The 24411-nt window shown below is 58.0% G+C and overlaps 1 protein-coding gene across 9 annotated transcripts in view; it reads right to left on the bottom strand.

Moving 5' to 3' along the window:
* Positions 1-3293: 3293 nt before the first annotated feature.
* Positions 3294-24411, bottom strand: part of DIP2A (disco interacting protein 2 homolog A) — a 96538-nt gene continuing 75420 nt past the window's right edge. For 3 of the 9 annotated variants that reach the window (XM_032358012.1, XM_032358036.1, XM_032358028.1), the window contains 16 exons: positions 23199-23400; positions 22167-22276; positions 22001-22081; positions 19472-19595; positions 15247-15368; positions 15012-15123; positions 13851-13963; positions 13290-13420; positions 12507-12675; positions 11790-11960; positions 9642-9703; positions 8953-9010; positions 7431-7505; positions 6112-6286; positions 5881-6004; positions 3294-5462 (listed from right to left, as the gene is read on the bottom strand). In XM_032358012.1, the coding sequence (XP_032213903.1) occupies positions 5210-5462; positions 5881-6004; positions 6112-6286; positions 7431-7505; positions 8953-9010; positions 9642-9703; positions 11790-11960; positions 12507-12675; positions 13290-13420; positions 13851-13963; positions 15012-15123; positions 15247-15368; positions 19472-19595; positions 22001-22081; positions 22167-22276; positions 23199-23400 (2082 nt within the window). In that variant the 3' untranslated portion in view covers positions 3294-5209. Of the gene's footprint in view, positions 5463-5513; positions 5719-5834; positions 6005-6111; positions 6287-7430; positions 7506-8952; positions 9011-9641; positions 9704-9933; positions 10420-11437; positions 11592-11789; positions 11961-12506; positions 12676-13289; positions 13421-13850; positions 13964-15011; positions 15124-15246; positions 15369-19471; positions 19596-22000; positions 22082-22166; positions 22277-23198; positions 23401-24411 lie in introns of those variants that run through there. The other 6 variants (XM_032358019.1, XM_032358044.1, XM_032358053.1 and 3 more) reach the window with 6 other exon arrangements.

The following is a 24411-nucleotide window of genomic DNA, read 5'->3' as shown; positions in this document are numbered from 1 at the left end:
TGATTCCACGTGGTTATGGTATATGATTCTTTCGTAGCTTTCTGTATGTTGATGGGTTTTATTTGCTTTTTTCCCCAACTCCCTCCACACTTTTTATTTTGAGGATTTTTTCTGTCCATGTTTGTAAGAGACCCTGGCCTTTTGTTTTCCGGTCTTTGTAGTCTCTGGTTTTGGATCAGGTAATACTGGCCTCCTCTACTTCCAGGAAGGTTTTGTGAAGAACTGGTATTAAATGGTCTTCAGATGTTCGGTGGATTTCAGCAGTGAAGCCATCTGGGTGGGCGGTTTTTCAATTATCCGTCATCTTTCCTTGCTGGGTCTGTTCAGATTGTCCCCTTCTTAAGTCAGGGTTTGTCATTTGTGTCTTTCTAGGAATCTGTCCACTCATCCAGTTTACTGCCATACCATTATTTATAGTATTCCTTTAGAATATTGCTTATTTCTAGAAGGTCGGCAGTACTCTCTTTTGTTCTGATTCTAGCAACTTGAGTCTTTTATTTCTTCTCAGTCAACCTAAGTTTTGTCAGTTTTGAAAGAACCAGTATTTCTTGGATTTTGTTACTTGTTTATTATTATTATTATATTAAAAGATGTATTTATTTTTTAAAGACTTGATTTATTTAAGAGAGAGAGAGCAGGAGAGAGAAGCAGGCTCCCTACCAAGCAGGGATCCCACCGTGGGACTTGATCCCAGGACCCTGGGATCATCACCTGAGTCAAAGGCAGACACTCAGTGACAGAGCCACCCCAGCGCCCTACCTGTGGCTTGTTTGTTAACTTCCACTTTTATTATTTCCTTTCTTCTTCCTGCTTTCGGCCTAGTTTGCTCTCCTTTTCGCAGTGTCTTTAGGTAGAAAGTTACTGATTTGAGACCTTCTTTCTTAATGAATGTAGGCATCAATGACTATAAATGTGCTTCTAGACACTGCTTTAGCTGCATCCCATACATTCTGATATGTTGTCCTCGTTTTCATTCATCTCAAAGTATTTTATTTCCCTTTTCATTTCTTCTTTGATGCTTTGGTTATTTAGGGATGTGTCAGTTTCTCAATTTTTTTCCTTCTGATCCTCATTTTGTTCCACAGTAGTCAAAGATCATACTTTGTGTGATTTTTTAGCTTCTTAAAATTGACCAAGGTTTGTTTTACAGCCAGCGTATGGCCTAGCCTAGAGAATTTCCATGCGCACTTGAGGAGGATTCATATTCTGTTGCTCCTGAACGGAGTGTCTTGTACACGCCTGTGTCCAGCGGATTTCTACTGCTGTTCAGGTCTGTGTCCCTGTGGGTCGTCTGCCCGGTTATTCTATTCCACAGAGAGAAAACGGGACACTGAAGTCTTCAATTACCACTCCTTCCTTCGTGTCCGTCGGTCTCCGCTCTGTGTATTTTGGTGATCTATTACGGTTAGGTGCGTATATTTTTATAATTATTAGGCCTTCCTGAGGACTTGTTTTGTCATTATAAAACGTCCCTCTTTATCTCTTCCAGCAATTTTTGTGTGTGTGTTAGACTCTATTTTATCTGATATTAGCTTCGCCACTTCATCCATCATGTAGGTGCTATCAGCAAGAATTGCCTTTTTCCATTCTTTTACTTTCAGTCTGCTACTGTCTTTGAATTAAAGCATGGGGTGGGCATGCCAGTGGTTTGGGCAGGACCCTAGTCTCTTCCACTGACCACACCTGCTGCTGCTAGGCTTCTGCAAGGCCAGCTGATTGCTGCACTGTTTTCAGCAAGGCTGGGGTGGGGGACGTGTGGACAGCTCTAGAGCCTAACTCAACCCAATGTGGGATTCACTGAGAAAACAGCACCCAAGTTCAGTGTTTGGGATTTATCGTAACCAGTACCTTCACTGAATCTCTGAATCTCTTTCCAGTGGCCTTCGCCACAACTCCTACATTTTTAAAAAGTGCCCTTGTGGGTCCCTGGGTGGCTCAGTCACTTAGCATCTGCCTTCGGCTCAGGTCATGATCCCTGGGTCCTGGGATAGAGCCCCGCATTGGTCTCTCTGCTCTGCAGGAAGCCTGCTTCTCCCTCTCCCACTCCCCTTGCTTGGGTTCCCTCTCTTGCTGTGTCTCTGTCAAATAAATAAATGAAATCTTTAAAAACAAAAGTGCCCTTATGCTCAAACTTCTCCAGGCCCTGAAGCTCTTGCTGTGGGTTCCTTTGGGGAGAGCCGAGGAGCTACCTGTCCTGTAGCCTGCCTCCCCCAGCAGGCGAGGGTTCTAGACCCGGGAGTGGGAGCAATGGCCCATTTCTGAGGGACAGATCCACTCTCAGAGCTCGGTGACCAGATGGGGGCAGTCCTATCCTCGGGTCTTCTCAGCTTGCCTCTCCCCGTGTGGAGCCAGGAGCTTCTGAGCTGGCCCAGGAGGACCAGGCTCCTGCCTCAGTGGCTTCTCATCCAAAGCAGAGGCTCCATTCCAGGAGGAATGGTTATGGTTATCTCCAGGAGGAGATCATGGTTATGCTGATGGTCCCAGTAGACTCACTTTGAAACAAATCAGCTATATTCATAATCTGAAATTAAGCAAAAGTAAACATACTTTGCATAAAATAACTAGAACATTTAAAAAACAACCTTAATTGGGGCGCCTGGGTGGCTCAGTGGGTTAAGCCTCTGCCTTCGGCTCAGGTCATGATCTCAGGGTCCTGGGATCGAGCCCCGCATCGGGCTCCCTGCTCAGCGGGGAGCCTGCTTCCTCCTCTCTCTCTGCTCCTCTCCCCCTCGCCCCCCCTGCCCTCCGGTTCATGCTATCTCTGTGTCTCCCTCTCAAATAAATAAATAAAAATCTTAAAACCCTAAATTAAAGCAAACAGTATCAAGATGCAAATGACCTACTAGACACGGTATGGACTGTATATGTGGACGTTATAATTCTTAATATAAAATGGCTCCTACAAATTAACCAAAAAAACTTTGAGCACAAAGTCAGCAGATCTGAACAGAATGAATCAAATGAGAAATCACAACGACACATGAAAACGTATTTAACATGACCAGCCGTGCCACTTATTTGACTATCAGTTTTGGCAAGGATTCCTTTTAGTGTCGGCCAAGGGTCCGTGGCCCTTGCTGGGAAGAGGCCACCCCACATGGGCTTTCAGACGGGGATGAGCTCGGCCCTGGTCACTCTCCCTGCCGGAACCTCGTCGGAGACCACGGCTGCCACTGTGGACGGCGGGTACTCGGTGCTGTCCCTGCGGGGCCCGCAGGACCAAAACAGCCGTGAGTCACCGCACAGCCAGAGGACACAGTGGTTAAAACATGTAGAAGAATATCTGTGACAGATTAAAAGTCTGTAATTTATTAAGTACAAAAATGGATATAAAAGCATAGGGTCCTAATTTTGTAAAAATTTTAATAAAGAAAAAATTAATCCCTGAAAGGCTTTTCATCAAATGCAGATGCTGCTGTTACCAGGAGGTAGGGTAAGAGGAGATCTTACTTCTCTTCCTCACACTCTAATGCGCTCTCTAGATCTTATCCTGTAAGCATAAATGCTTTTATATTTAGAAAAAGAATGCATAATAAAATACATCTTATTTGGAGTTATTTAAAAAACATTTCACACATTTCAAAGGACAGAATTACAAAGTCAATACCTTTTATTAACATAATGATATAAAAAAATTTTAGTGTGATATACAGAATTCCCAGAGAGCAATTTTAAAACATTTTAATGTGCTTCTTGAAATCCTAATTTACAAGACACTTTGTCTTACTGCCACTGACCTCTCGATACAAAAATTTTACAGGATTTGTTTGCTGTAAAACTACAACATGAAGATCAGGGTAGGTAGTTCTCCCTGCCGGCGTTCTAGTCTGAGGACTGTCGCTGGTCCAGCGCTAGAACCCCTGCACGTCAAACATAAGCTATACCGATCATGTACACAATTACAACAGGACTGTTAGAATTCCAGTAAGCCGTAACACATTCCACCACAGCCACACCACAGGCAAACGAACTGATACGCATGTGCTACCTGTAGCCAAGCAGGAGACGACAGAGCCGGCCCGGCTGGCCAGACCCGTCCGGTGGTGAATTTAAGATGGAAGCGAATTGATCGTAGCTTTGTTAGGCCCTGCTGCAGGCGAACGGCAGAAACACCTGGTTGTTCCCAGGACGCATGCGTACTTCACAAACTTCCCACCTCAACCCCCAAGACCCCAGGACTTCATAACATACTCTCCAACCGCTATAGAAAAATAATCTTAGATTTGAGCTTCGCTTCAAATTCTTACACGTATCTAAAGGGTTTTACATTCTCGTCTGTGATTTCGGTTTCTTACGATACTAGATCCGTCAGTTTCACCGAGTTTGAATGAAATAACTGAATGTGGTTTGGCCAAGTTTTATAGGCACACGACTCAAACTGGGAGAGCCCGGGGGGGTGGGCGGGGGCGGGGACACGAGGCTCTGTCCACGGCCCCTCCACGGCGGCAGGGGGCTCACGGGTGCCACCGAGGACCCGACGCCTCAGGGGCTGCCCCCAAGGCCTCCGAGTCCGCTGAAGAGAGATAAAAGTAGCGATCCAACGCAATCCCACAGACCGCGAGGTCTGAGACGGCGCCGGCGGGAAACCAAGGACGTTAACTGGACAGCACGAAGCTACAGACCCAGGATGGAGACCGAAGACCAAACGCTGGTCCCTCCGCCCGAAAGCAGGCATCTAACCTGACCGCCGCCGGCGGCGCCTCTCGGCTCTCCGTGACCACAAGCGCGGACGGTCGGGCACACGCGTGCTCGTGGCGTTTGCAACGAGCCAGCACGGGAAGTGCCCTGCGAACGCAGAGTCGGGGGGCTGGCCAGGACCCCCTCAGCCCCCCGGCTCCTCCCTGCGAAACAGAAGTGGAGCACACGGAACAGGGGCCTCAAGCTCTTCCCGGCATAAAGTCTATACAGGAAGTGGGAATAAATAATTGAATTTTTATAATCAAGAACTGTATTTTTAGCCTAAAAAAAGTGCCAACTCGCGACACAGTAGCACACTTGCAATCCCTCCCAGCCCGAGCCGGGCCCGCCGCCCCCAGGCAGCCCTCCGTTCAAGTACTGACATTCCTGTCCCCCTGAATGTCCTCGGAGAGGAAGACGTTTCTTCCCTCCGGCCCAGGAAGCGGCTTCTAACGTGAGACGGGGGGCTTGGAGATGGGTCTGTCCCCGCAGAGCGGGAAGGGCACAGCGCTTGGGACGGCCGCGGCCGCGCTCACATGTTGTAGGCCACGTAGATGGGGTCCAGCTGGTCGGCCAGGAAGCCGTCCCGCAGGTGCATGCGCTGTTTCTCGCCCCGCGAGTTGATGGGGATCACGCCGGGGTCCACGAGCACCACCACGCCCACGACCAGGTGGTGCTCCTCCAGAACCACGTTGGTGACCAGCGCCACCAGGTCCAGCGCGTCCTGCTCCGGCCCGTCCAGCTCCACCACCACCACCAGCAGGTTGGTCCAGGTGAACACGGCGCTGCGGGGACAAGACCGGTGGCGTCATGCGGCAGGCACAGCCTCCGGCCTCACGACGCGCGGGAGACGGGGCCAGACACAGAGGGTGAGACGGCCGCGGACGCTCGCTGACTCCACCCCACAGGGGGACGTCGTCACCAAGGGGAGGGCTGGGCCAGGCGCGCGCTCTAGGAACCTCTACTCTGACTGCGGTCCTGGGTGAGAACCCAGGGTTTTATTCGACGCTGACCTGACCCAGTTCAAGCTTCCTACCAAGGAAAGACATCAAGAGTCAAGACCGTTGAAATTTAAAAAGTAAAAGCAGAACACGTCAGGACAACTGAGGGGCCTCACGATTTGGGAGCCAGATCCGTGGCCTGAGATGGACGGAGTGGAGATGAGCCCCCCGGGGGGGCCGCCGGCGGCAGCGGGGCACTCACCACTCGGCGATGCTCCTGTGGGCTCGGACCACGGACGTCTCGATGTCAATGGGGTGGTAGCGCATTCCTCTCAGCTCCAGTGTCTCGTCCAGAGACCCGACCACGTACAGCGCATCGTGTCGCTCTGTGAACAGGGTCCACACGCCTCAGAAGGACACCCGCGGGACACCGGGGACCCCGGGCGCCTCCGCACATGGGCACCACCATGGCTGCGCTGGGGCCAAGCCTCACCTCCACTGGCATCGGTGAGCTCCGTCCTGCGGAGGAAACCCAGGTAGCCCGTCCTCGCCCAAACGGTCTGGGTGTCTCCAAAACTCAGCCGGGCACTGAAGTGGTCGGCGTGCAGAGCCTCCTCCCCATAGACCGTGTAGTAGCCGGTGGCGTTGTGGGGGCTGCTCACCCAGATCTGTGGGGCCCAGAGGACGGCAAGGAGTGGCCCGGAGCCGCGCCCGGAGCCGCCACGAGCCTAGAGCACTAAGAAAACGTGAGTGGAGGTGGCGGGAGAGGGAGATGCTTTCTCTTGCGAACGAGTTAACATTACAGGCACGGAGAGCAAGCAGTGAAGCATTCCTCTCCTTTGTGGAGAGCGAGATGGTAGGGACGGTGAGAGAGGGCGGGGGCATCTGCACGTCCCTCGGGGACAGGTGCAGGAGCAGGTGTGGCCGCTGCACTCCCCGGCGGGCACGACGCATCTACGTGCACCCACACTCCCGACGGTCACACACAGGCTAGTGGCACTGAGGGTTGCAGGGTCCCCTAGCGTGTCCTTCTAACCGCGGCCCATCCGGGACGCAGAGTCCGCTCCCCAGACTGAGCGCCTGGCTCCAGACACCCCCCAGACAGGATCTGAGAGAGGGCGCGGGGCGGCCAGCAGGGCCTTCTGCCCTGAGAGGGAGGTTCCCGGCCTGGCACAGACCCTCCCGGAGCACCATGGGGCCATGTTGCTCTAACAGGCCGGGGTCCAGCTGGCCAGGAAGGGGGAGGGCCAAGGGGAGGTTCCATGCTGACTACACTCGGCCCTGGGACCAGGACACTGAGCGACCCCGGAAGGCCCCCATCAGACAAACTGGGCAGCATCTGGGAGAAACCCGGGACCCCGGAAGCGGTACACGGCAGAGCACGGTGGTCCTTGTGCCCACCTGGTGCACGCCTATAGAGCCCGGCACTGGAAGCCTAGACCGTTCCACCATGACTGAGCTGCCTGGGCCCCCAGCCTCCAGGGACAGTCCCGCTGGCCCTGAGTCACTCGGGACCCACTCACGTGCACAACACGCTGTCAGCACGGCGACGCCCGCAAAGCCTGCACCCTGAGGAGAGAGGGACCTCCCCTGCCAGCCCGTGTCTGTCCCCAGCCAGCCCCTCCCTCAGGGACCGCTTCTCAAGGGGACCCACAGTGTCTGTGCGGCTCCTCGGGCCTCCCAGTGCCCACAAAGCTGGAGGTTTCTTGACTCTGAGCCAGAGGATTCCTGAGAGTTCCTGACTCAGAGAGAGACGGGGGAGGGACGGGGGAGCAGCTGCTGAGGTCACAGGGGCTCTGGGCCCCGCCTTACCTCTCCCAGGTGTGAGTCTCCAAGGGGCCCTTTGGTTTCCGTGTGCGCAATAATGACTTTCACCCCAGGGAGGATCTGGAGGGAGGAGTGAGTGATCGGGAGGGTTGGAAGCCGACCTAAATCACACTCTGATTTTTCAGAGAAGTAAGAGACTTTTTAATAGATAAAAACCAATTGTGAGGGGCGCCTGGGGGGCTCAGTGGTTAAAGCCTCTGCCTTCGGCTCGGGTCATGATCTCAGGGTCCTGGGATCGAGTCCCGCATCGGGCTCTCTGCTCAGCAGGGGGCCTGCTTCCTCCTCTCTCTCTGCCTGCCTCTGCCTACTTGTGATCTCTGTCTGTCAAATAAACAAATAAAATCTTAAAAAAAAAAATCAATTGTGAATCTTGGTACAATTACCCCAGTTCCTAAGAACGGACCCTATTTCAGACGTGCAAAGGGTAAGGAGAGTTTCCGTGGCATCTCCCACACCTGGGGTCTTCCACTAAGGCCACACGAGGTCAACAGGCCCTTTCAGGGCTCCCGAGTGTGGGGTGCTGTCCACACGCCACGGGCCCCCTGCCAGGCTCCATCTGCCAGCTCGGTGAGCCCCAGCCTGGCCTGGGAGCTGCCGGTCCGGGTCTGTGCCGGCCGGCTCAGGCACGCGGGACCACGGGCTCTGCTCAGACCACCTGCCACCTGTGCTGTCCCAGGTGACGTCCCCACACACAGGACAGCCGGCCGTGGGGACCTCCAGGCAGGTGGGAGGAAGGTGAGGGCACAGGAACATGGGGCCGCAGGCTCTGTCGCACAGGTCATCCTTCCGCCTCTCCCTGCCCCACGCACTCCGGCCACACGGGCTCCTCTGAGGCCCACACTCCCACCTTTGCACCTTCTGCCCCTCATGTCCATGGCTGTTCCTCCTCAGGACCCTGACCCTGGTCACCCTCTGCAGGCACACAGGCTTGTCCTGTTACTGCCCCCACAGCCCTGTCCCTAGAAGCCACTGTGACCCTAACAGTGTGGGACAGAATGGGGTGGCCCTTCCAGGCTGTGTGGCCTGTGGGATGGTACGGACGGGCTGGCCCTCTGCCCTCGGCCTAGCACGAATGAGCAGCAGGAGCCATGGGAAGCCCTGACGTTGGGGGCCGTCTGTTGCCGGCCACGATGCTGGGCACGCGGCCCTGCCCTTGACCCTGCCACCTCCTGGCGCCCAGGCCGTCCCCACACTGCACTGCACCGCCAGATAAAGCCATGAGGGTGCTCTTCCTTCCCTCGAACTTTCCCCGGCTCTGAGGACCCCTGTTCTCCAGACTCCCCCGGAGGCATCGGGCCCTGACCCAAGGGGCCCAGCGGGCTCAAGCCCCACAGTGGGAGCTCCTTCTGGCTTCTGCCCCTCTCTCCCTCTCTGATGTCCTCGTGGGGGTGGTGAGGAAGAGACGAGCCCTCTGCATCAGCCCAGCCGTGACCCTGGTCAGTCTGTGTCTATTAGGATGTGGTGAATTCTCAGCACCCGCCAGGGGCCAAGTTCTGGCTTCCGCTACCTTTCCAGACTCCGTCAATGGCAGACTGTGCGGAGAACCCCGTTCTACCAAACGTACCCTGAAAATTAACAAGGGAAAAGGCCATCAGAAACGGATTATCAGTCTAGAGGTCAGTCTGTGGACCATGCCTCGCCCTTAGACTCACAACCTTGCCGTGACCTTGGAGCAGTGCCCGCCTGCTGACTGGCCATGACCCAAGGCAAGGATTGCTCCGACGTTCCCTGGGGCCTCCCCAGACCCACTAGCCGCACCCCCAGGAAGCTCCACCGCTGTTTCCCTCAAGGGGCAGCGTGGCCGGATTGAGGGTCCAGAACAGCGCCCAGCTTCACTGCTGGGAGGGACCCAGACCCCCAGGGACACCCCGTGGCCCCCAGCGTACGTTTACTGACATAAACACTACGTCTGGTCTTAAAACGGCACCGTGGGAAGAACATGCTTGCGGCTGGCGGTACCCTTCTTTTCTACCCCTGAGAAGACCCAGGTCGGGCGTCTGGAAACAGCCAGCATGCCTCCACAGGTGGAACCCACAGGTACGGGGTTGCTGCCTCTCCTGCACTGACACGAGGGGACGAGAAGGCGGCCTAGGCGACCCAGGGGACCTGGCCAGCCAGCCGCTAACCCAGGGAGCCGGGAGTCAGCTCACGACGCAGCCCACACAAGTTCCCCTGCGGGTGTGGACGGGCCCTTACCGGTCATGACGCAGTGCCCGCATGTCCACGTAGACGGTGGTGGGGTCCGGGCCGGCCGTGCCCTGGGAGGAGAGCAGCAGAGGGACCTCCACTGGGTTTGCGGGAGGGCGTCCCCATGCACGTGGGCACGGCGCGTGATGGCGCCTCCCAGGCCCCCGGGGAAACCCAGGACAGCAGCAGCTCTACCTGCCGCAGTGAGCCTGCCCGGGGCACGGACGCCTCCGTCCAAACATCCGCCTGGCTTGACAATGTCAAGGGAAACGTCCGGAAAACCCTACAGTTTTACTTGTCAGTTCTAGCAGCTTTGTGGTAAAAACACCACCACAGGTTTTGGAGGGCACGGCCACCAAGCCATCGGGTCAGGCCTGGCCTCCCGCCGGCCATCGGGACCCTACGAAGGGCCGAGCAGAGGCTCTCTGGGGAGTCGCCCTCCTCTCCTCTCATCGGACCCTTGGCACTGGCCCCGCCGAGGCTGTCAAGTACCATTCAGTAGACAAGGCGCAGAGTTGGACGGACGCTGCACTCCGCGCCACCCTGGAGCTGCCGGACAGCGTGACCCCTGCCTGCCCTGGTTAGAACAAGGGTCCTCTTTGAGACCAGACACTGCCCCCCCTCCATGGGCAACGCTGGGACTGGCACATTCTTTAGAGAACAGCTTTGCCCTTACATTTGGTTTCCAAGGAGCCTTTGTAGTGCGTCCGTAACATCTACTGTGAGCCGAGTCAGACAGGAAAGAAGCATGCATTTGTCTAGACTTCACAAGAAGGCCACAGGGACTCTTGGGGGAAGCACAGAGGTGCCTTGAGTTTGAGGTCAAGGTCGTACCTGCTCAGCCAGCTTTCCCAGCCTGTTGGGCTGACAGAGGCAAAGGGGCCAGCAGAGGGAGACGGGGAGGAGACAGCCACAGGAAACCAACAGAAAGCAACAGGCCACGTGAGAAACACACGGGAAGAGAGAGCAAAGTGCGTCACTGCATCTCAAAGCACAAACATGAACAACCCAGGGAGACTCCGGCAACGCTACGCGGCGTCCCTCGCGCCGACAAACAGTACGGATGCCCCCCAGTGCCCAGTCGTGAGGGTGGAGGCTTGTAGGGGCTGCACGGAGAGCGAGGTGGTCACTCGCGGCCTGGGACCTGCGTCCGCAGCCTGACGCTGGGCACACCTTCCACAGCAGGAAGGGACGTCCGTCGGTGCCCAGCCCACCTCCTCCGGCCACCGATAAGAGCCTGAGGCTCAGAGAGGCCAGCAGAGGCTTCACAGTGGAGAGACGTCAGCAGAAATGCTAGGACCACAGGAGGGTGGTCTCTGCATGTGGAACCGGCCCTGTGCTGGGGACAGGTTGGTCCAGGACGGGTGCGCCGAGGACCATGGCCACGCGGAGGCTCTGGCTTCGCACCCGGCCGTGCTCTGGCCCAAGTTGCCTCTACCAGGTCGGTGAGAAAGGCATTCAGCAGGCGCTCAGAGACTAGAGATGGAGACACTAGGACCAACTCCAGAAAACAGCCAGTGTCGGAAGGAGCAGTCAACAGCCCTCCAACTGCTCGAGTTTCGAAACTTTGTGTTTCCTCTGAATAAGTAAAATACTTTAATGTTTCACAGATGAATCTGGGGCAATACAAACCACCACATTAATTAATGTTTCCATTTAAAATTCGTAAATGTCAGGGCGCCTGGTGGGCTCATGCCTCTGCCTTCAGCTCAGGCCATGATCTCAGGGTCCTGGGATGGAGCCCCGCGCTGGGCTCCCTGCTCGGCGGAGCACCTGCTTCCCCCCCTGTCTCTCTGCCTACTTGTGATCTCTGTCTGTCAAATAAATAAATAAAATCTTAAAAAATAAGTAAAATAAAATAAAATCGGTAAATGTCACGATAAGTTTATCTTGCTTTGAAAACTCAGCTCCATGCTGTGCTCACCTCAGAGACTTCTCCAGGGACGTCAGTGATCACTGCTCAAGAACGTGCTGTTTTCAATGAACCCCTGATCGCCCAGGAGACGGGAACATCTTTTACGAAAACCCCTCCCAGCTCCCAAGGCCGGACGACAGACGGAAGTGCACGGCAAAGGCTCAGAGGACGCGCGGGGACCACAGAGCAGGAGGCAGGACGGCACACGGACGGCACAGCGGGGGGCCCCCAGCAGGCCTTACCTGGAGGCAGATGGCCACATTGACCCTGCACCCGAACGTGGTGCTCACGGCGCGCGCCGGCAGCCCCAGGTCCTTGAACAGCTTGGAGAAGGACTGCGTCAACGCGATCCTGGGCCGCTCCTCCGCGACCACCATGCAGGTGCGCACGCAGGACAGGTTCACCCCCTTCGTCTGTGGGAGGGGTAGGAGGGACGGTCCTGAGCCGCCTGAGGAAGCCTTGGAGGGCCACCCCCGGGGCACCCGGCATAGGAACAGGAGCAGGGCCATGGGGAGGCAGACCGCACACCCCGGCCTCCTCCTCCCCTGGGTCTCCCTGGCTGGGTCTCGGGTCCCCAGGGTCCTAAGTATGATAGCACTGGACGGGGCCCCTCGGCTCTGCCCCCATTCCTGGCCTGCTGTGCCCCGCCCCAGGCCCTGCGCCCCACGGTGTGCTCAGAGCTAGCAGGGGCCCCACACCCCACCCTGGCACCCCCGGCTCTCACACCCTCCTTTGCTGTGTGGGGCGTGCAGAGGAAGAGGGGACCGCTGGGGGCACAGGGAGGAGCTCGCAGCAGGGAGGGGACCAGGATAAAGGGCCACAGAGCCAGTGTGACCCAACGCCATTTCCACAGTTTGTTTGAATGATCCTGGGGGTCTTTGTTGGAGGTTCCCAGAGTCCGGGATGGAAGCCAGCAGGAGCCCCTGGTTTGGACACTCCAACAGGAAAGCAACACTCACCCTGAGGACGCCCGTCTGTGCTCCCAGGCCCTTGGTGCACATCTCCATCACCGAGTAGGAGCAGAAGGTGACCCGGGCCTTGTACTGGCTGACTGCGGACAGCCACAGGGACACATTGCTCTCCAGCTCCAGCGGGGGCACCAGGACGGACTGGTGTCCCGAGTAGACGCTGGAAGAGGGCAGGGGCAGTGAGGACAGTGGCCGCAGCCGCGGGAAGCCCTGCCCGCCTGCACCGCACGTGCCTGGAGCGCCCGCTTCTTTCCTTCTCCGAGAACACTTCTTTTCCAGCCAGCGGGAAAGCGGGCAGGGGGGCAAATTTGGGCAGAAGCGGGCACAATTTGGCCCTAATGTCAAGTGGGAGATTCCCTAGGAAATTCTGCGGGGAGCAGGGGGTGACAGAGGCATGTGGCCTCCCTCTAAGCACTTTGGAAGGATCCAGGGCCACAGTGAGGACGGAGCCTGCCAGCTGGAAACTGGCTTTCCACGTCCAATATCTGTCCCTACGTCCTAGTATTTGATAAAACTAAGTAGTCTCTTCCCCATTACTGTAGTGGAGAGTGTTCCTATGGCCTGGAACATGTATTTTTACTCTTTTACTCACTTTCAAACTCAGGCCCCAATCCTTTCTGTCCCCAAACAAACCCACTCACGTGTACATCTTACACTCCCTGGGCATCCAACGAATGTCAAGTTTCCAAAACTGACACGAGCGATTCCAGCCCTGAAGGCGGGCACGGCTTTGGGGCACCCGCACGCCACAGGCTCACCGCCGGCGGCTCTCACCTGCACAGACACCACAGGGCGAAGCCGAGGCCACAGTAGGGGTCGAGGCAGATGGCGATCTGCCTCGAGGGGTACAGCTCACACTGCAGCTTTATGGAGCGACACAAGGCACTGGTGGCCGCGTGCGACATCTTAAAGAATGCAACGGAAGTGCTGGTCAGTGAGGGAGCAGGGCCCGCGGACCACACGGCCGGAGTCACTGCCTTACAGGACGGCGGGCTCAACTCCCCAGATAATACGCAGATAATACGCAGGAAAAGGCACACAAAAGACCTTCTAAGTGAGACTTCAGAATAATAAAAAAAACTGAGTGGAGCGCTTGGATCCTGGCGAGGAGACAGACTCATCAAAGCCAGCCACAAATTCTCGTACAGAACATGAAAATACGCGCGGCTCTCAGGCAAACCTGACTCTGGGGGTCTACTGGTACTGAACACAAACTCCAGGGAACGCTGCCGCAGCTCCCAGCTGTGCACAGGAGCGAGGGCCGCCAGCGCCTGCACCCAGCACCCTTTCTCCCCACCCGTCAGAGGCAGAAGCACATAGGACCACAGGACCCACCTTCACACCGGCTAAAATCCCCGTGGTGGACACGCTGAAGTCCAGGTACGCGAGCACGTCCGGAGATGGGGGCCTGAAAATGCTTGTCACCTTCTTTTTTGGTATGTCATCTGCTGAAGCAGAGACCCAGCCGTGTTAACACTACTTCAGGCTCTCAAGGGGAGAAAGAGAACACGATCCGTTCCTGCGGAGTCCCGGGGAGAGCCAGCGTGGGACAGGAGGGAGGCCTGGAGACAGCAGGCCACGCGCGTACACGGGGAAGCTCGCTTTACGCTTCAGGGAAAAGTCACCTGCGGCAGACCCAGCATGACCGCTCTGAGTGCGCGGGGACAGGGACAGTGGGCACGGGCGTTTACCAGTGGGCAAAGTGAGACCAGGAAGAACTCGGGCCACAGCGAGAGCAAGGGACAGGCTCTCAGGCCTCTCCCTGCTTCGATGTTCCTGCACGACCACGGGGTGGTCTCCAGAGAGGCCAGGGCTGGAGCCGACGTGGCTTCAAGCCAGCGAGGCCACGAGATTCTCTCGAGCCGTCTGCGCCTGAGCCCACCCGGGCCCCACACCAGCTGTCCTGGGCCAGCTCCCCAGGTCTCGCGGTTTGCCAGGGATGACAGACAACACAGTCCCTGCCCGCTTGCCCTAGAGCCCAAGGGCAGGCGCCGGCCAGGTGTGAGGGCGAGGAGGCACCGGCCTGCTTACTGGCGGACACCCCATGGCTGTGCAGTGCGGCTCACCGACAAAGCCTGCGGGGGGCGCTGGTCGGGGGAGTCTCAGCCCTAGGCTGGCCTCATGGCTCGAGGCACAGCGGTCCACGGCTCTGCAGCCCTTCCTGGTTGGCCCACAGGCATGTCCTGGGGCCCAGCAGCCTTCCCCGGGGACAGGGACAAGGGACAGAGGTGTGTGCGCAGGACCGATTGCTGCCCCGGCACAAGCAGCAGCATGGGGAGGGATGGTCCGCAGGCACCCCGGCTTCCGACAAGGACGTCAGCGCCCGCGGGGTGAGGGTCCCACCACGAGGGAGGCGGGCGCCCTTCACCAACTATTCCAGCGGCTTTCACCCAACTGGTATCATTGGTGGCCAGGGCTCAATCCGCACCACAAAGAACGTTCAGGCAGAGCGTCCCGGGGACCAGCACCCACCCTGACAGTGCCGAGGACCCGCACCTGTATCCAGAATGGTCGGCCAGGTCCTGACATCCACGGCAGCCGCTGCGTCTTTGGACTTGAGCAGCCGCATGATGGCCTGTGTGGTGAGGACGCAAGCGGACTTGCTGACCTGCGGAGCACGGGGTTGGAGGCATGAGCGGGGCGTCCCGCAGGGCCTGGGAGAGAGGACATGGTCACCGCACGAGGCCCCGCCCCTGTCAGGCCTGCCGGCCGGTGCACAACACACACATACCTCCACGATCATCTTGACAGTGGGCAGCGTGGTCGCAAGGTTCTGGGGATGCGGGGGTCGCACCGTGACGGGCACGCAGCCACAGTACAGACAGCCGTAGAAGGCAGCAATGAGGTCCACCCCTGCGGAGACACGCGGTCAGAGGGAGTCAGTGCAGGCAGAACATGACCGACGGCACCTCGTACCCGGACGGCCACAGAAACAAAGGGGTCTCAGTCCAGCGAGACCTGGAAAAGCCACTAACCAAACCTCACCGGTACTGAGACAGGGAGACGGACAGACTCCACACAAATCTGCTGTTTCTGCTGCTTCCTTTTTCTGCTTCTGTTCTGCGGGGACCCGCACCCCCACTTTACACATGCAAACGGTGTGTGTCCTCCGTGTAAGGGACGAGAAGTTAATGATTTCTTTAGCACAGGCAACACCTAAGAACGACTGGGCCAGCTAAGAATGCATATTTGGGTCCCCAGCTCTGGAGACAGCTCTGGGCCGACATCCGCCGGCCCCAGGGAGTATCGCCTAAACTACGAGGACGCGCACACCAAACCGCCGCCCTCAATAAACCCCCACACCCCAGACAACCAAAATCTCCCTCCCTTCCTGAGTCCCCCAAACTCGGGCCGCGCCTTCACCAGACCCTATTCTCGCCCCCCGCCAGCCCGCAGCCGACTCCTGCCCGGGCTGGTCCCGCAGGACGCCTCTCGGTGCCCAGACCGGCCTGCCGGCACCCGTCTCTGCACAACTCAGCGCCACAAGGGAGGCACAGAGACTCTCCTGAAAGGCTGCAGAGGAGGAAGAGGGTGTGCCTGTGCCACAGGGGAGGGCACAGAGAGCGAGGGCCCGAGGCTGCAGCCCAGGGGAGCCACTAGGCCTGCTGCTGCTCCTGTGCGGCCAAGGGTGGGGCGGGCGGGGCAGGTGTGCGAGGGGCAAGATCCAAAGTCAGAACCCCTTTGAGGGACAGGCTGCCCGGCTCCGGAAAGGAGGGGACACGGGAGGGGGAGCGGTCCGCCCACCAGGGAGAAGGAACGGAGCAGGAGGTGACAGGCAGGACGCAGCAGGGCCCGGCCCGCCGGAGAGCGGGACACACGAAGCCCGCACCCGCTCCCTGCACGTCTGTGCCCAGGCCGGGGCGCCCCCCCTCACTTTCCGTAACACGGGGCCACCAAAATGTTCCTGCAAGTTTCTAAAGGTTGAAAACTCCTCCTATTTAAGACTGAGGGGGAATTATACGGCACTTAAAACCTACACTCCCATCTGGAACTGGTCCGGCTTCCGATGCCTGCCCCCCCACCACCCTGGAGGCCCCTCCAAGCCCCCACCTGGCACCCTTGGGCTCCAAGACGCCAGCCTCAGGCTATTCCCATTCCAGGGTCCAAACAACTATGTCCCACTCAGCCTGGCAGGGGGGTTTCGCCGGGGTCCCTCAGTGTTAATAACGGACACTGAGGCCAGGGCGGCTCGGCGGTCGCAGCAGGGCCGCAGCACACCCAGCCTGCTGGGCACGCGTGCGTGTTCCCACGCCCAGCGCGGTCGCGGCCCAGGAGCTCACAGAATCCACGCTGCTCCCTGAAGGCAGCGTCTCCAGGCGCACAGGTGGGAGGACCTTCCGATCCCACCAGCATCCTTCTGCCGCTTCCAGGCAGCAAGGTTCTTAGTCCCCTGGCTCCAACACCCCTCTGGAAACTGGAAGAAATCCCGGACGCCCCCTCACTCCCAAGAAATACACAACACGCCCCGTGGGGAGTGCAAAGCAAGGGGGGTCTCCCCGTGGGGACCCCAGCTCGGCCTCTGGTGAGCACTCTCACCTGCGGGAAACTCAGCTCCCCAGTGGGCACTCCCTCCTGAATGGCCTCAGACATACTCCTGGGCCGAGGAGAGCAGCAGGGCCCTCCCCTCGTCCCCCATGGGACTCTGTCACCAAGATCGCAAGCCCGTCTCTCCTTCCGCTTTCCTGTAGTGAAGCCTTCCCTCAGGGGCGCTCCCCGGGGCCTTCAGCCCCCGCCTTGAGCCCAGGGCACAGACCCACTGCAGCGGTGTGGCCAGCTCAGGGAAGCACAGCTCCACGGCCACTTGCCTCACGCCTGGAACCCAGGGTTACCTGAAGAGTGAGGACTGCGGTCACAGCCCTGGTGATGTAGGGAACAGAAGTGACAAGGAACAGAAGGCTGGCTGAGGACAAAGCAAAAGGCTGACACCTTGAAAACACCCCCTGGCCCAGACATAAGTGACATTCTTTAGGAATCTCCCAACTATCTCAATAGCTTGCTAAAGAGGGCCATGGCCAGCCCCGGCACCTGGTGTCCCGTAGGCCCTCTTTAGTGTACGAAAGTCTATTGAAATCTCCCCTTTCCTTACTTCCCGACCCCCATGGGACATAACCTGCCACCCTCACAGCCCCAGGGCAGCAGCTCATCCTGTCCCCATGCATTAATAAACCACCGTTTTGCACTAAAGATGTCTCAAGAATTCTTTCTTGATCATTGGCTCTGGACCTCACCGCACCAAACCTCACCTATGTCCTAGAACTTCATCAGAAGCAGAAGGAAATGTAGATAAAATCTGGGGAGCCTGGGGGGCTCAGTGAGTTAAAGCCTCTGCCTTCGGCTCAGGTCATGGTCTCAGGGTCCTGGGATCGAGCCCCGCATCGGGCTCTCTGCTCAGCGGGGAGCCTGCTTCCTCCTCTCTCTCTCTGCCTGTCTCTCTGCCTACCTGTGATCTCTGTCAAATAAATAAATAAATAAAATCTTTTTTAAAAAATGTAGGTAAAATTAAATGTCCTTGTAACTGCTGACCTGTACTTGAGGCGGGCAGAGTGTAACATTCCAGGAAACTCCCAGTCTTAATGCGGACGCCACGCTACAGGGAGAAACAACTCTGACTTGACAAGAGCTGGGACTCCAGGGTCCTGTGAGTCTCCTTCAGCAACCGAAGCCCTTTTGGAAACCAAAGGAGAAGCCTAGAGGCTGGGTCTGTAAGGGCGTCCACCGTCCCCCCGACAGCAGACACTCGGCGGCGACAGGGGGAGGCGGGAAGCAGGTGCGCACACCGCCACCTGCCCCAACCTCATTCGGCGGTGACAGCACTTGTGCCGCTGTCCTGGGAGAGCTGCGCATGAGGCAGGTTTAAGCAGCTGCGCGACGGCGGCGCGTCTGCGTTCTGCTCTCTCCCTGCCCTGAAGAAGCGCGGTCCCTGGTACGGAAAACGGGAGCCACGCGGGAGGAGGGGCTCGTCCCGAATGTGAAGGGGATGTAGGAGTGTGACCTCCGAGGGGGCCGCCCCTCCAGGAGACACGTCGTGTTGATTTGTAATTCCCAGCTCTGCTCGCTGAAAAGCCAACACGCAGCAGCCAGCCGGGAGAAATGAGCATCCCTCACGCCCAGGTTGTGTCCTGGGGACGACGGTGGTCGCCATGAAGCCAGCCGGAAGGGGCTCCTACTGGCGACCTGAGCTCTGACAAAGAAACTAACTGCAAAGGGCCAAAACCCGACCAATTCACTTCAGTCGTGAGTTCACAACGATGTACGAACTTCCAGACCCGCGGGCCGGTCGGCTTTGCAGCGGGACAGGAACACAGGACGGAGAGCAGGAAAGCATCCGCAGGTGCCGAACGCTACATGACGGGAGTCCCTGTGTGTCCGCTTCACGGCCAGTAAATGCGAGCAAGAACTGACGGAATGAGACCATCATTTGTGACCCCAAAGGCTCACGAATGCCGTCGGAAGCATCAGCGGCGGCCGCGGACACCACAAGAGGAGACACGAGCTACCATGGTCCCTGACCCAGGAATTCAGCACCGCCTGGAGTCGGCAAAGGCACCGAACCCGAGGATGACTCAGAGCCAGGACCTCACCGCCAACCTGCGGGAAAGACGGGAGCCGCCTGCGTGTGCGGCCGGGGGCCTCTGCACAGGCAAACCTGCTCTTCAGCCGATACAGTACAGAGGGAGACAGAGAGCCTGAGGATTAAAAGACTCTAAAAACCTATCAAAGTTGAAGAAAACTGGCAGACGAACCCGATGTGCGGGGAGCCCCACTGGGCAGAAGAGACAACGGAGACCAGGGGCAGAGGCTGCTCTGGAGAGAGTGGAGGGCGTTGTGCTGGGGACACCCGGGGCGCGTGCTCCACATCGGTCCCCTGACCTGGCAGGCGGTTCCAGGGGGGTCTGCTTTATAATAACAGCGTGTCCCCACCAGCGCAGAGCCGAGGGAGGTCTCCGTGTGCTTACCTGGCGGGTAGACCAAGGCCACGTGGTCCCCAGTGCTCAGTCTTGCCTTCTCCATCAGGGCGGCAGCCACTCTCTCTGCCCTTTTGTGCAGCTGGACACAGGTTGCAGTGCTGGTGACGGTCCCCTAGGAGAGTGGTCACTGCATCAGCGTGGGGCTGGGGGGCCGGGATCTTCTCCTCGGGTCCCCGTGCACACGCTGCTCCTGCCCTGCACCTGCAACGCCTGTGGTCGGGGCCCGCAGCCCGTGCCGGGCCTAGACAAACCCCTGCTGTCTTTCCTAGTCATCTGTATCTCAGGGAGAATCGCCAAAGGCGAGCTGTTTCTCCAGCAGGGAAGGGACAAGTCATGCAGTGTGTCCTGAGAGCCTGGAGCGGGGGCACGCTGCTTGTCCAGGACGGTCAGGGGCACAGCCATTAAAGAAAACTCTTGAGGGCGCCCCGTTGGCTCAGCTGGCTAAGTGTCTGACCCTAGACTTCAGCCCGGGTCATGATCTCAGGGTTGTGAGATCGAGCTCCAGGGCGGGCTCCACACTGGCTCTCCCTCTGCCCCTCCCCAATGCGCTCATGTGCACTCACTCACTCTGTCTAAAAAATCTTGTTAAACTAATTAACTAAGCTTAATTATAAAGAATAATGTAATAAATATCTAGGCTCTCCTTCCCTGATAATATTTTGCCACATAATGTCTGAATCTGTTTTCTACAACAAATCACCACCACCCTTAATTCAACCTCCTTCCCCAGAAACAACCATGACCCTGAACAGAAACACGCAGAGCACCGCACAGAAGGAGACGCACACGGGTAGGCTGCGGGTCGTGCACGGTCGAGCCTCCCCTCCCCCACGCCACGGGCCTGCCTTCTCGGGGCTCGTGAGCAGACACACGGCGGCGCGGGCAGCAGGGGCTGGCTCGCTCGCCCCCCGTCTCTGCCAAGGACCTCGGGCCGGCAGACCCGTTCGCACCAAATCGGCTCACGGAGTCGGGCGGAGCTCCGAGCTCTCGGAGTCCTTCTTAAGGAAATTAAAAGTGCAGCTCGGTCTGCACATACCGCCCCAGAACACCCCAGCCTCGACCAGAACCCCTCCCTTCTCCACTCCGAAGGCCAAGGCGCAGTCCACAGAGCCAAGCACAGAGGCCCTCCAGGCTGCGTGCGAGGGAGCTGGGCTTGCTACTCCCAAGCCCAGCTGAGGGGCAGGTCAGCTCCAGGCAGAGCCTGCCAGTCCCCCTGGACGGCCGCCTACATGGCCACAGGCCTCCTCCTAGGGCAGAGGCCAGCATGTCTTCAGGGACCCAAGGACATTTCGAAACCGAAGTGGCTAACCACAAGAAATGTGAAGTTTTACCAGTGACTTAGAGGAAAGTCGGGAACGGATTTGGAAAAGGCCAAGCCTGTCTTCCGCAGGCCCCTCCTGAGCTCTCCTGGCTCCAGAGACCGTCCACCTCTCCACACAGGTCCTGCAAGCACCTCCCCGCGGCCCTCACCCCGGGGCCCCTCCTCACTGAGCTGCCACCCCACACTCACCCTCCTGCAGCCCACAGTAGCCACACGGAACCCCAAACGCCATCACGTGCCCACAGAGCAGGCCCACGCCGGCTTCCAGCCACACTCTCGGGGTGCAGGGTCACAGCCAGCAGCAGGCCTTGCTGCTCCGAGCCCCCGGCCCCCGGGGCCCTGGCCCTGCTGTTCTCCTCTTCGGGTTCCCACCATGAGCTCACGAGCTCATTTTACCTCGGCCACTTGGGAATTCCTGGCCATCGCCATGCTTTAGAACTCAATCAGTGATAAAACAAACGTTTTCCGAACACCGTTCTACACCTGCGGGTACACGGTGAACAGAGAACGTCACGTCTCCTACGGACCAGTTTTCCAGCAGAGAAAACGCACTTCAAACATCCCGAGGGCAGGACGCTTTTTCTCTTAACACCCAGATCCTAACAGGCATCAGCGAGTATTTTCTGAATGAAGAAACAGTGGGCAGTGATGAGCGGAAGGAAGAGCTAGACCAGCGTCTTCTGCGCCCACAGCGACCTGCCCTGCACCGAGCGCAACGGTCCTCCCGGCCTGCGTGCGACGCGTCAGAGTGAGACAGGACGTCCGCGGTTCTGTAACTTGTCCTGTTTCCACACGCTGTCCGCTGGCCCAGAGTCGGACGCGAGGTTCACAGCCCCTCCTTTCTACCCTAAGCACTCCCGGGGCGGAGAGATCACACTAAAAGGCAGCCAAAACCATGAAAGTGAATTTCTGGACCTGTACTAGGACCAGGGCAGTAAACAGCACCTGTCATGTTAAAGCCGTAAATGGGGAAGTCTAGATTCCTAATTTTTACAAAAGAAACGTTTTCCTCCAGCTCACCGAGAAGCCTTTCTGAGCATACTGTCCCTGACTGGGAATTTTCCGTTAAACACAGCGACGTCACTGCTGAGGGAGGAGACGCGAAGTCCCCCGCCAGGAAGCACTGGGTGGGGAGGGTGGCGGGGGCCGCCCTCTGGGCAGGGGCGTGGGGGGCAGAGCAGGGGAACCGGCCTCACCTTGGCGTTGAGCAGCAGGAACAGGGGGTGGTCAGGCGTGGTGTGCGCTCGCCACTGCAGCACGTCGGGTAGGAACAGGAACTGCGCAGACGGGCCCACTCAGCCGCAGCCTCGCCGAGGGGCGCCCTGCTCATGCCCTCCTCGCGCCCCGGGCACCGGCCATTACCTTTCTGGCCTGGTCGCTGTCCTCCACGTGAGCCAGCTCCCTCCCTGAGGCCTGCGCGATCCTCTTACCGGCAACCAGGTTCCCCACGATCATGGAGGCCGGCCCCACCTCTGGAAAATGGGGTTTCTGAGTGAGCGGATGGTGGCTCGGGGACAGGACCGGCCCGGGACCCTCCTGCCACAAGACTTTCTGTCTGAAGGAGGCGTTTCACTGTCCATTAAGGTGCTGAGCTTGGGAAACCGGCTGTAAGGGTCATGGTGAGCGACAAAGGGAACCCCTGCCTCCAACACAGGCAACCCCAGACTGAGACACTCGCCCCCCAGCGTGTCCCTCGCGGTGGGCCTGGGCCTCAGCCTCAGCCACACACTCCACAGTGTTCTTTTCCTGCTTCTTACACACCAAACAGGAAGGTAAATCTTCCTGAGTAAATGTATTTTATTTAATGATAATTTAACTGTTCAATATTCAGTGGAAAAAAAATTAGCATTACTAAAGATTCACAAAACCAAAGAACAAAAGTAACTGTCAAACCCGTCTTGAAGATTAGTTTTTCAGTGCGTGGGATCAGGGAAGGGAGAGTAACCATCTGCGGAGGCCCCCGGAATGCCAGCAGTCCTGGGCAGTCGGGGGCAGGGAGGGGGCGTGCGCAGGCGTAGAGGGCAGGCCCCCAGTCCCGGCCCCCCACGCCAGCCCCCAGCACGGACCCCCCAGCACGGAGCGGTTGCTCTCCCTCCCAAGCTCCACGTCTGCCCTTGGGCCGCACCTCTACGCCCTGGGAGCCACCCCTTTCCTTCCAAGCTTCCGACGCCTGTGTTCAGCCGCCGGGATGGGTCCCAGCACACAGGTGACATGGTCAAGGTTCCTCGCCTGCGGCTTGGTTCCCGGGCAGCGGGAGATGGAGACCGCCCCTGCAGGTCTGGCCTTTCCCCAGCCCCGGAGAGGCAGGCGCCACGAGGCCCGCACACTTAACCACGAGCGCGGCTGCCACCAGCGCTGAGACTGGACGGACAGCTATGGGTAGCTAGCACTGACCTGGTTGTTTCTGGCGAGGTTTGGGAAGGTTGGTGACACAGGTGTGAGGGCACATGAGTACATTGCAGGGGTGCAGCAGCCCCTCCAGGAAACGCTGCTTGGTTTCAGAAATGTGAATCCCTCCGAGAGGAGCCTTGGGTAGGGTGTTGGCAGGAACCAGCGCCAGACAGTACACGCCCACCTGGTGGATGCTGTCGACGGCCTGGAAGGGAACACCACCGGCTCAGAGGGACGGCGCGTGAGACCCAACACACCACCTGGCCGCGGGCAGCCCGGGCTGAGCCGCTCACGGCTACGGGGGCTGGGAGGCTGCACCGGGGAGACACGCAGCTCTGAAGGTCGTGGAGACACTCTGCTCGACAAGAAAACACGGAAGGACGTGCATCCGTTTCTGTCATCGGACACACACGCCTACTGTGTGTCTGTGCACAAACTCGTAAACCCGAAAGTGCGTCTTTTCAGAAAGGAAAGTCAGATGAGCCCGTGGAGCTGCGGGGCAGAAACTGGACTTCTCCGAATTTACCCTGTGCTCAGATTTGACTTTGGAGGCATTTATATATTTTACAACGGAAAAACTTGAAATTTTAAAAAGCATTTCTGAACAGTCGGCAGTGAAATAAGGAAATGAACTCAGCTGAGCTGGAAGCAGGTTGTTGGAAAAGCCCCAGGGAGAGAATCTATTTAAAGTGGCTTTAAATGCGGTAGTTTGATTAGTCACCCCTAATGAGATCGGCCCTATGGGCAAAAAAAAAGTTAACCTTCCCTCAGAAATCTCGCATTTTAGAGGTAGTGTGGAGACTGCGGTGCGCAGCTTGGCCTAAAGCCGATGAGGGATTCAGGAGCTGTTGGTCACCATTTGTCAGTGAGGTCGGTGAGTTAAAGGAAAACTCTGTGCTCTCGAACTGGAGCTGGACCCAGCAGCGCAAACCCAGGACACAGGTGCTCCTACAAACAGACATCAGTCCTGACTCTGTGCACTGAAGACAGCCCAGAAACTGTGAAGAGGCCGGTGACATCGAGTGCCCAGATCGTGGTCCCCAATTCCATCTCCCCTAGGAAGTAGCAGAGGCCCTAGCACCCCAGCCGTGACAGGTCTCGGGTACGAAACACACTGCCTCCTCCCAAGCAGCTGGGCTCCCTCGTCTCTGCTGCGCTGCTCCGGTCAGCTTTCCCATCAGGGTAGGTCGGCTCTGAAGTCCCAGCAGAGCAGGGA

Source organism: Mustela erminea, chromosome 1, assembly GCF_009829155.1.
Source record: "Mustela erminea isolate mMusErm1 chromosome 1, mMusErm1.Pri, whole genome shotgun sequence".
NCBI lineage: Eukaryota > Metazoa > Chordata > Mammalia > Carnivora > Mustelidae > Mustela > Mustela erminea.
This window is presented reverse-complemented; position numbering and strand designations above follow the sequence as displayed.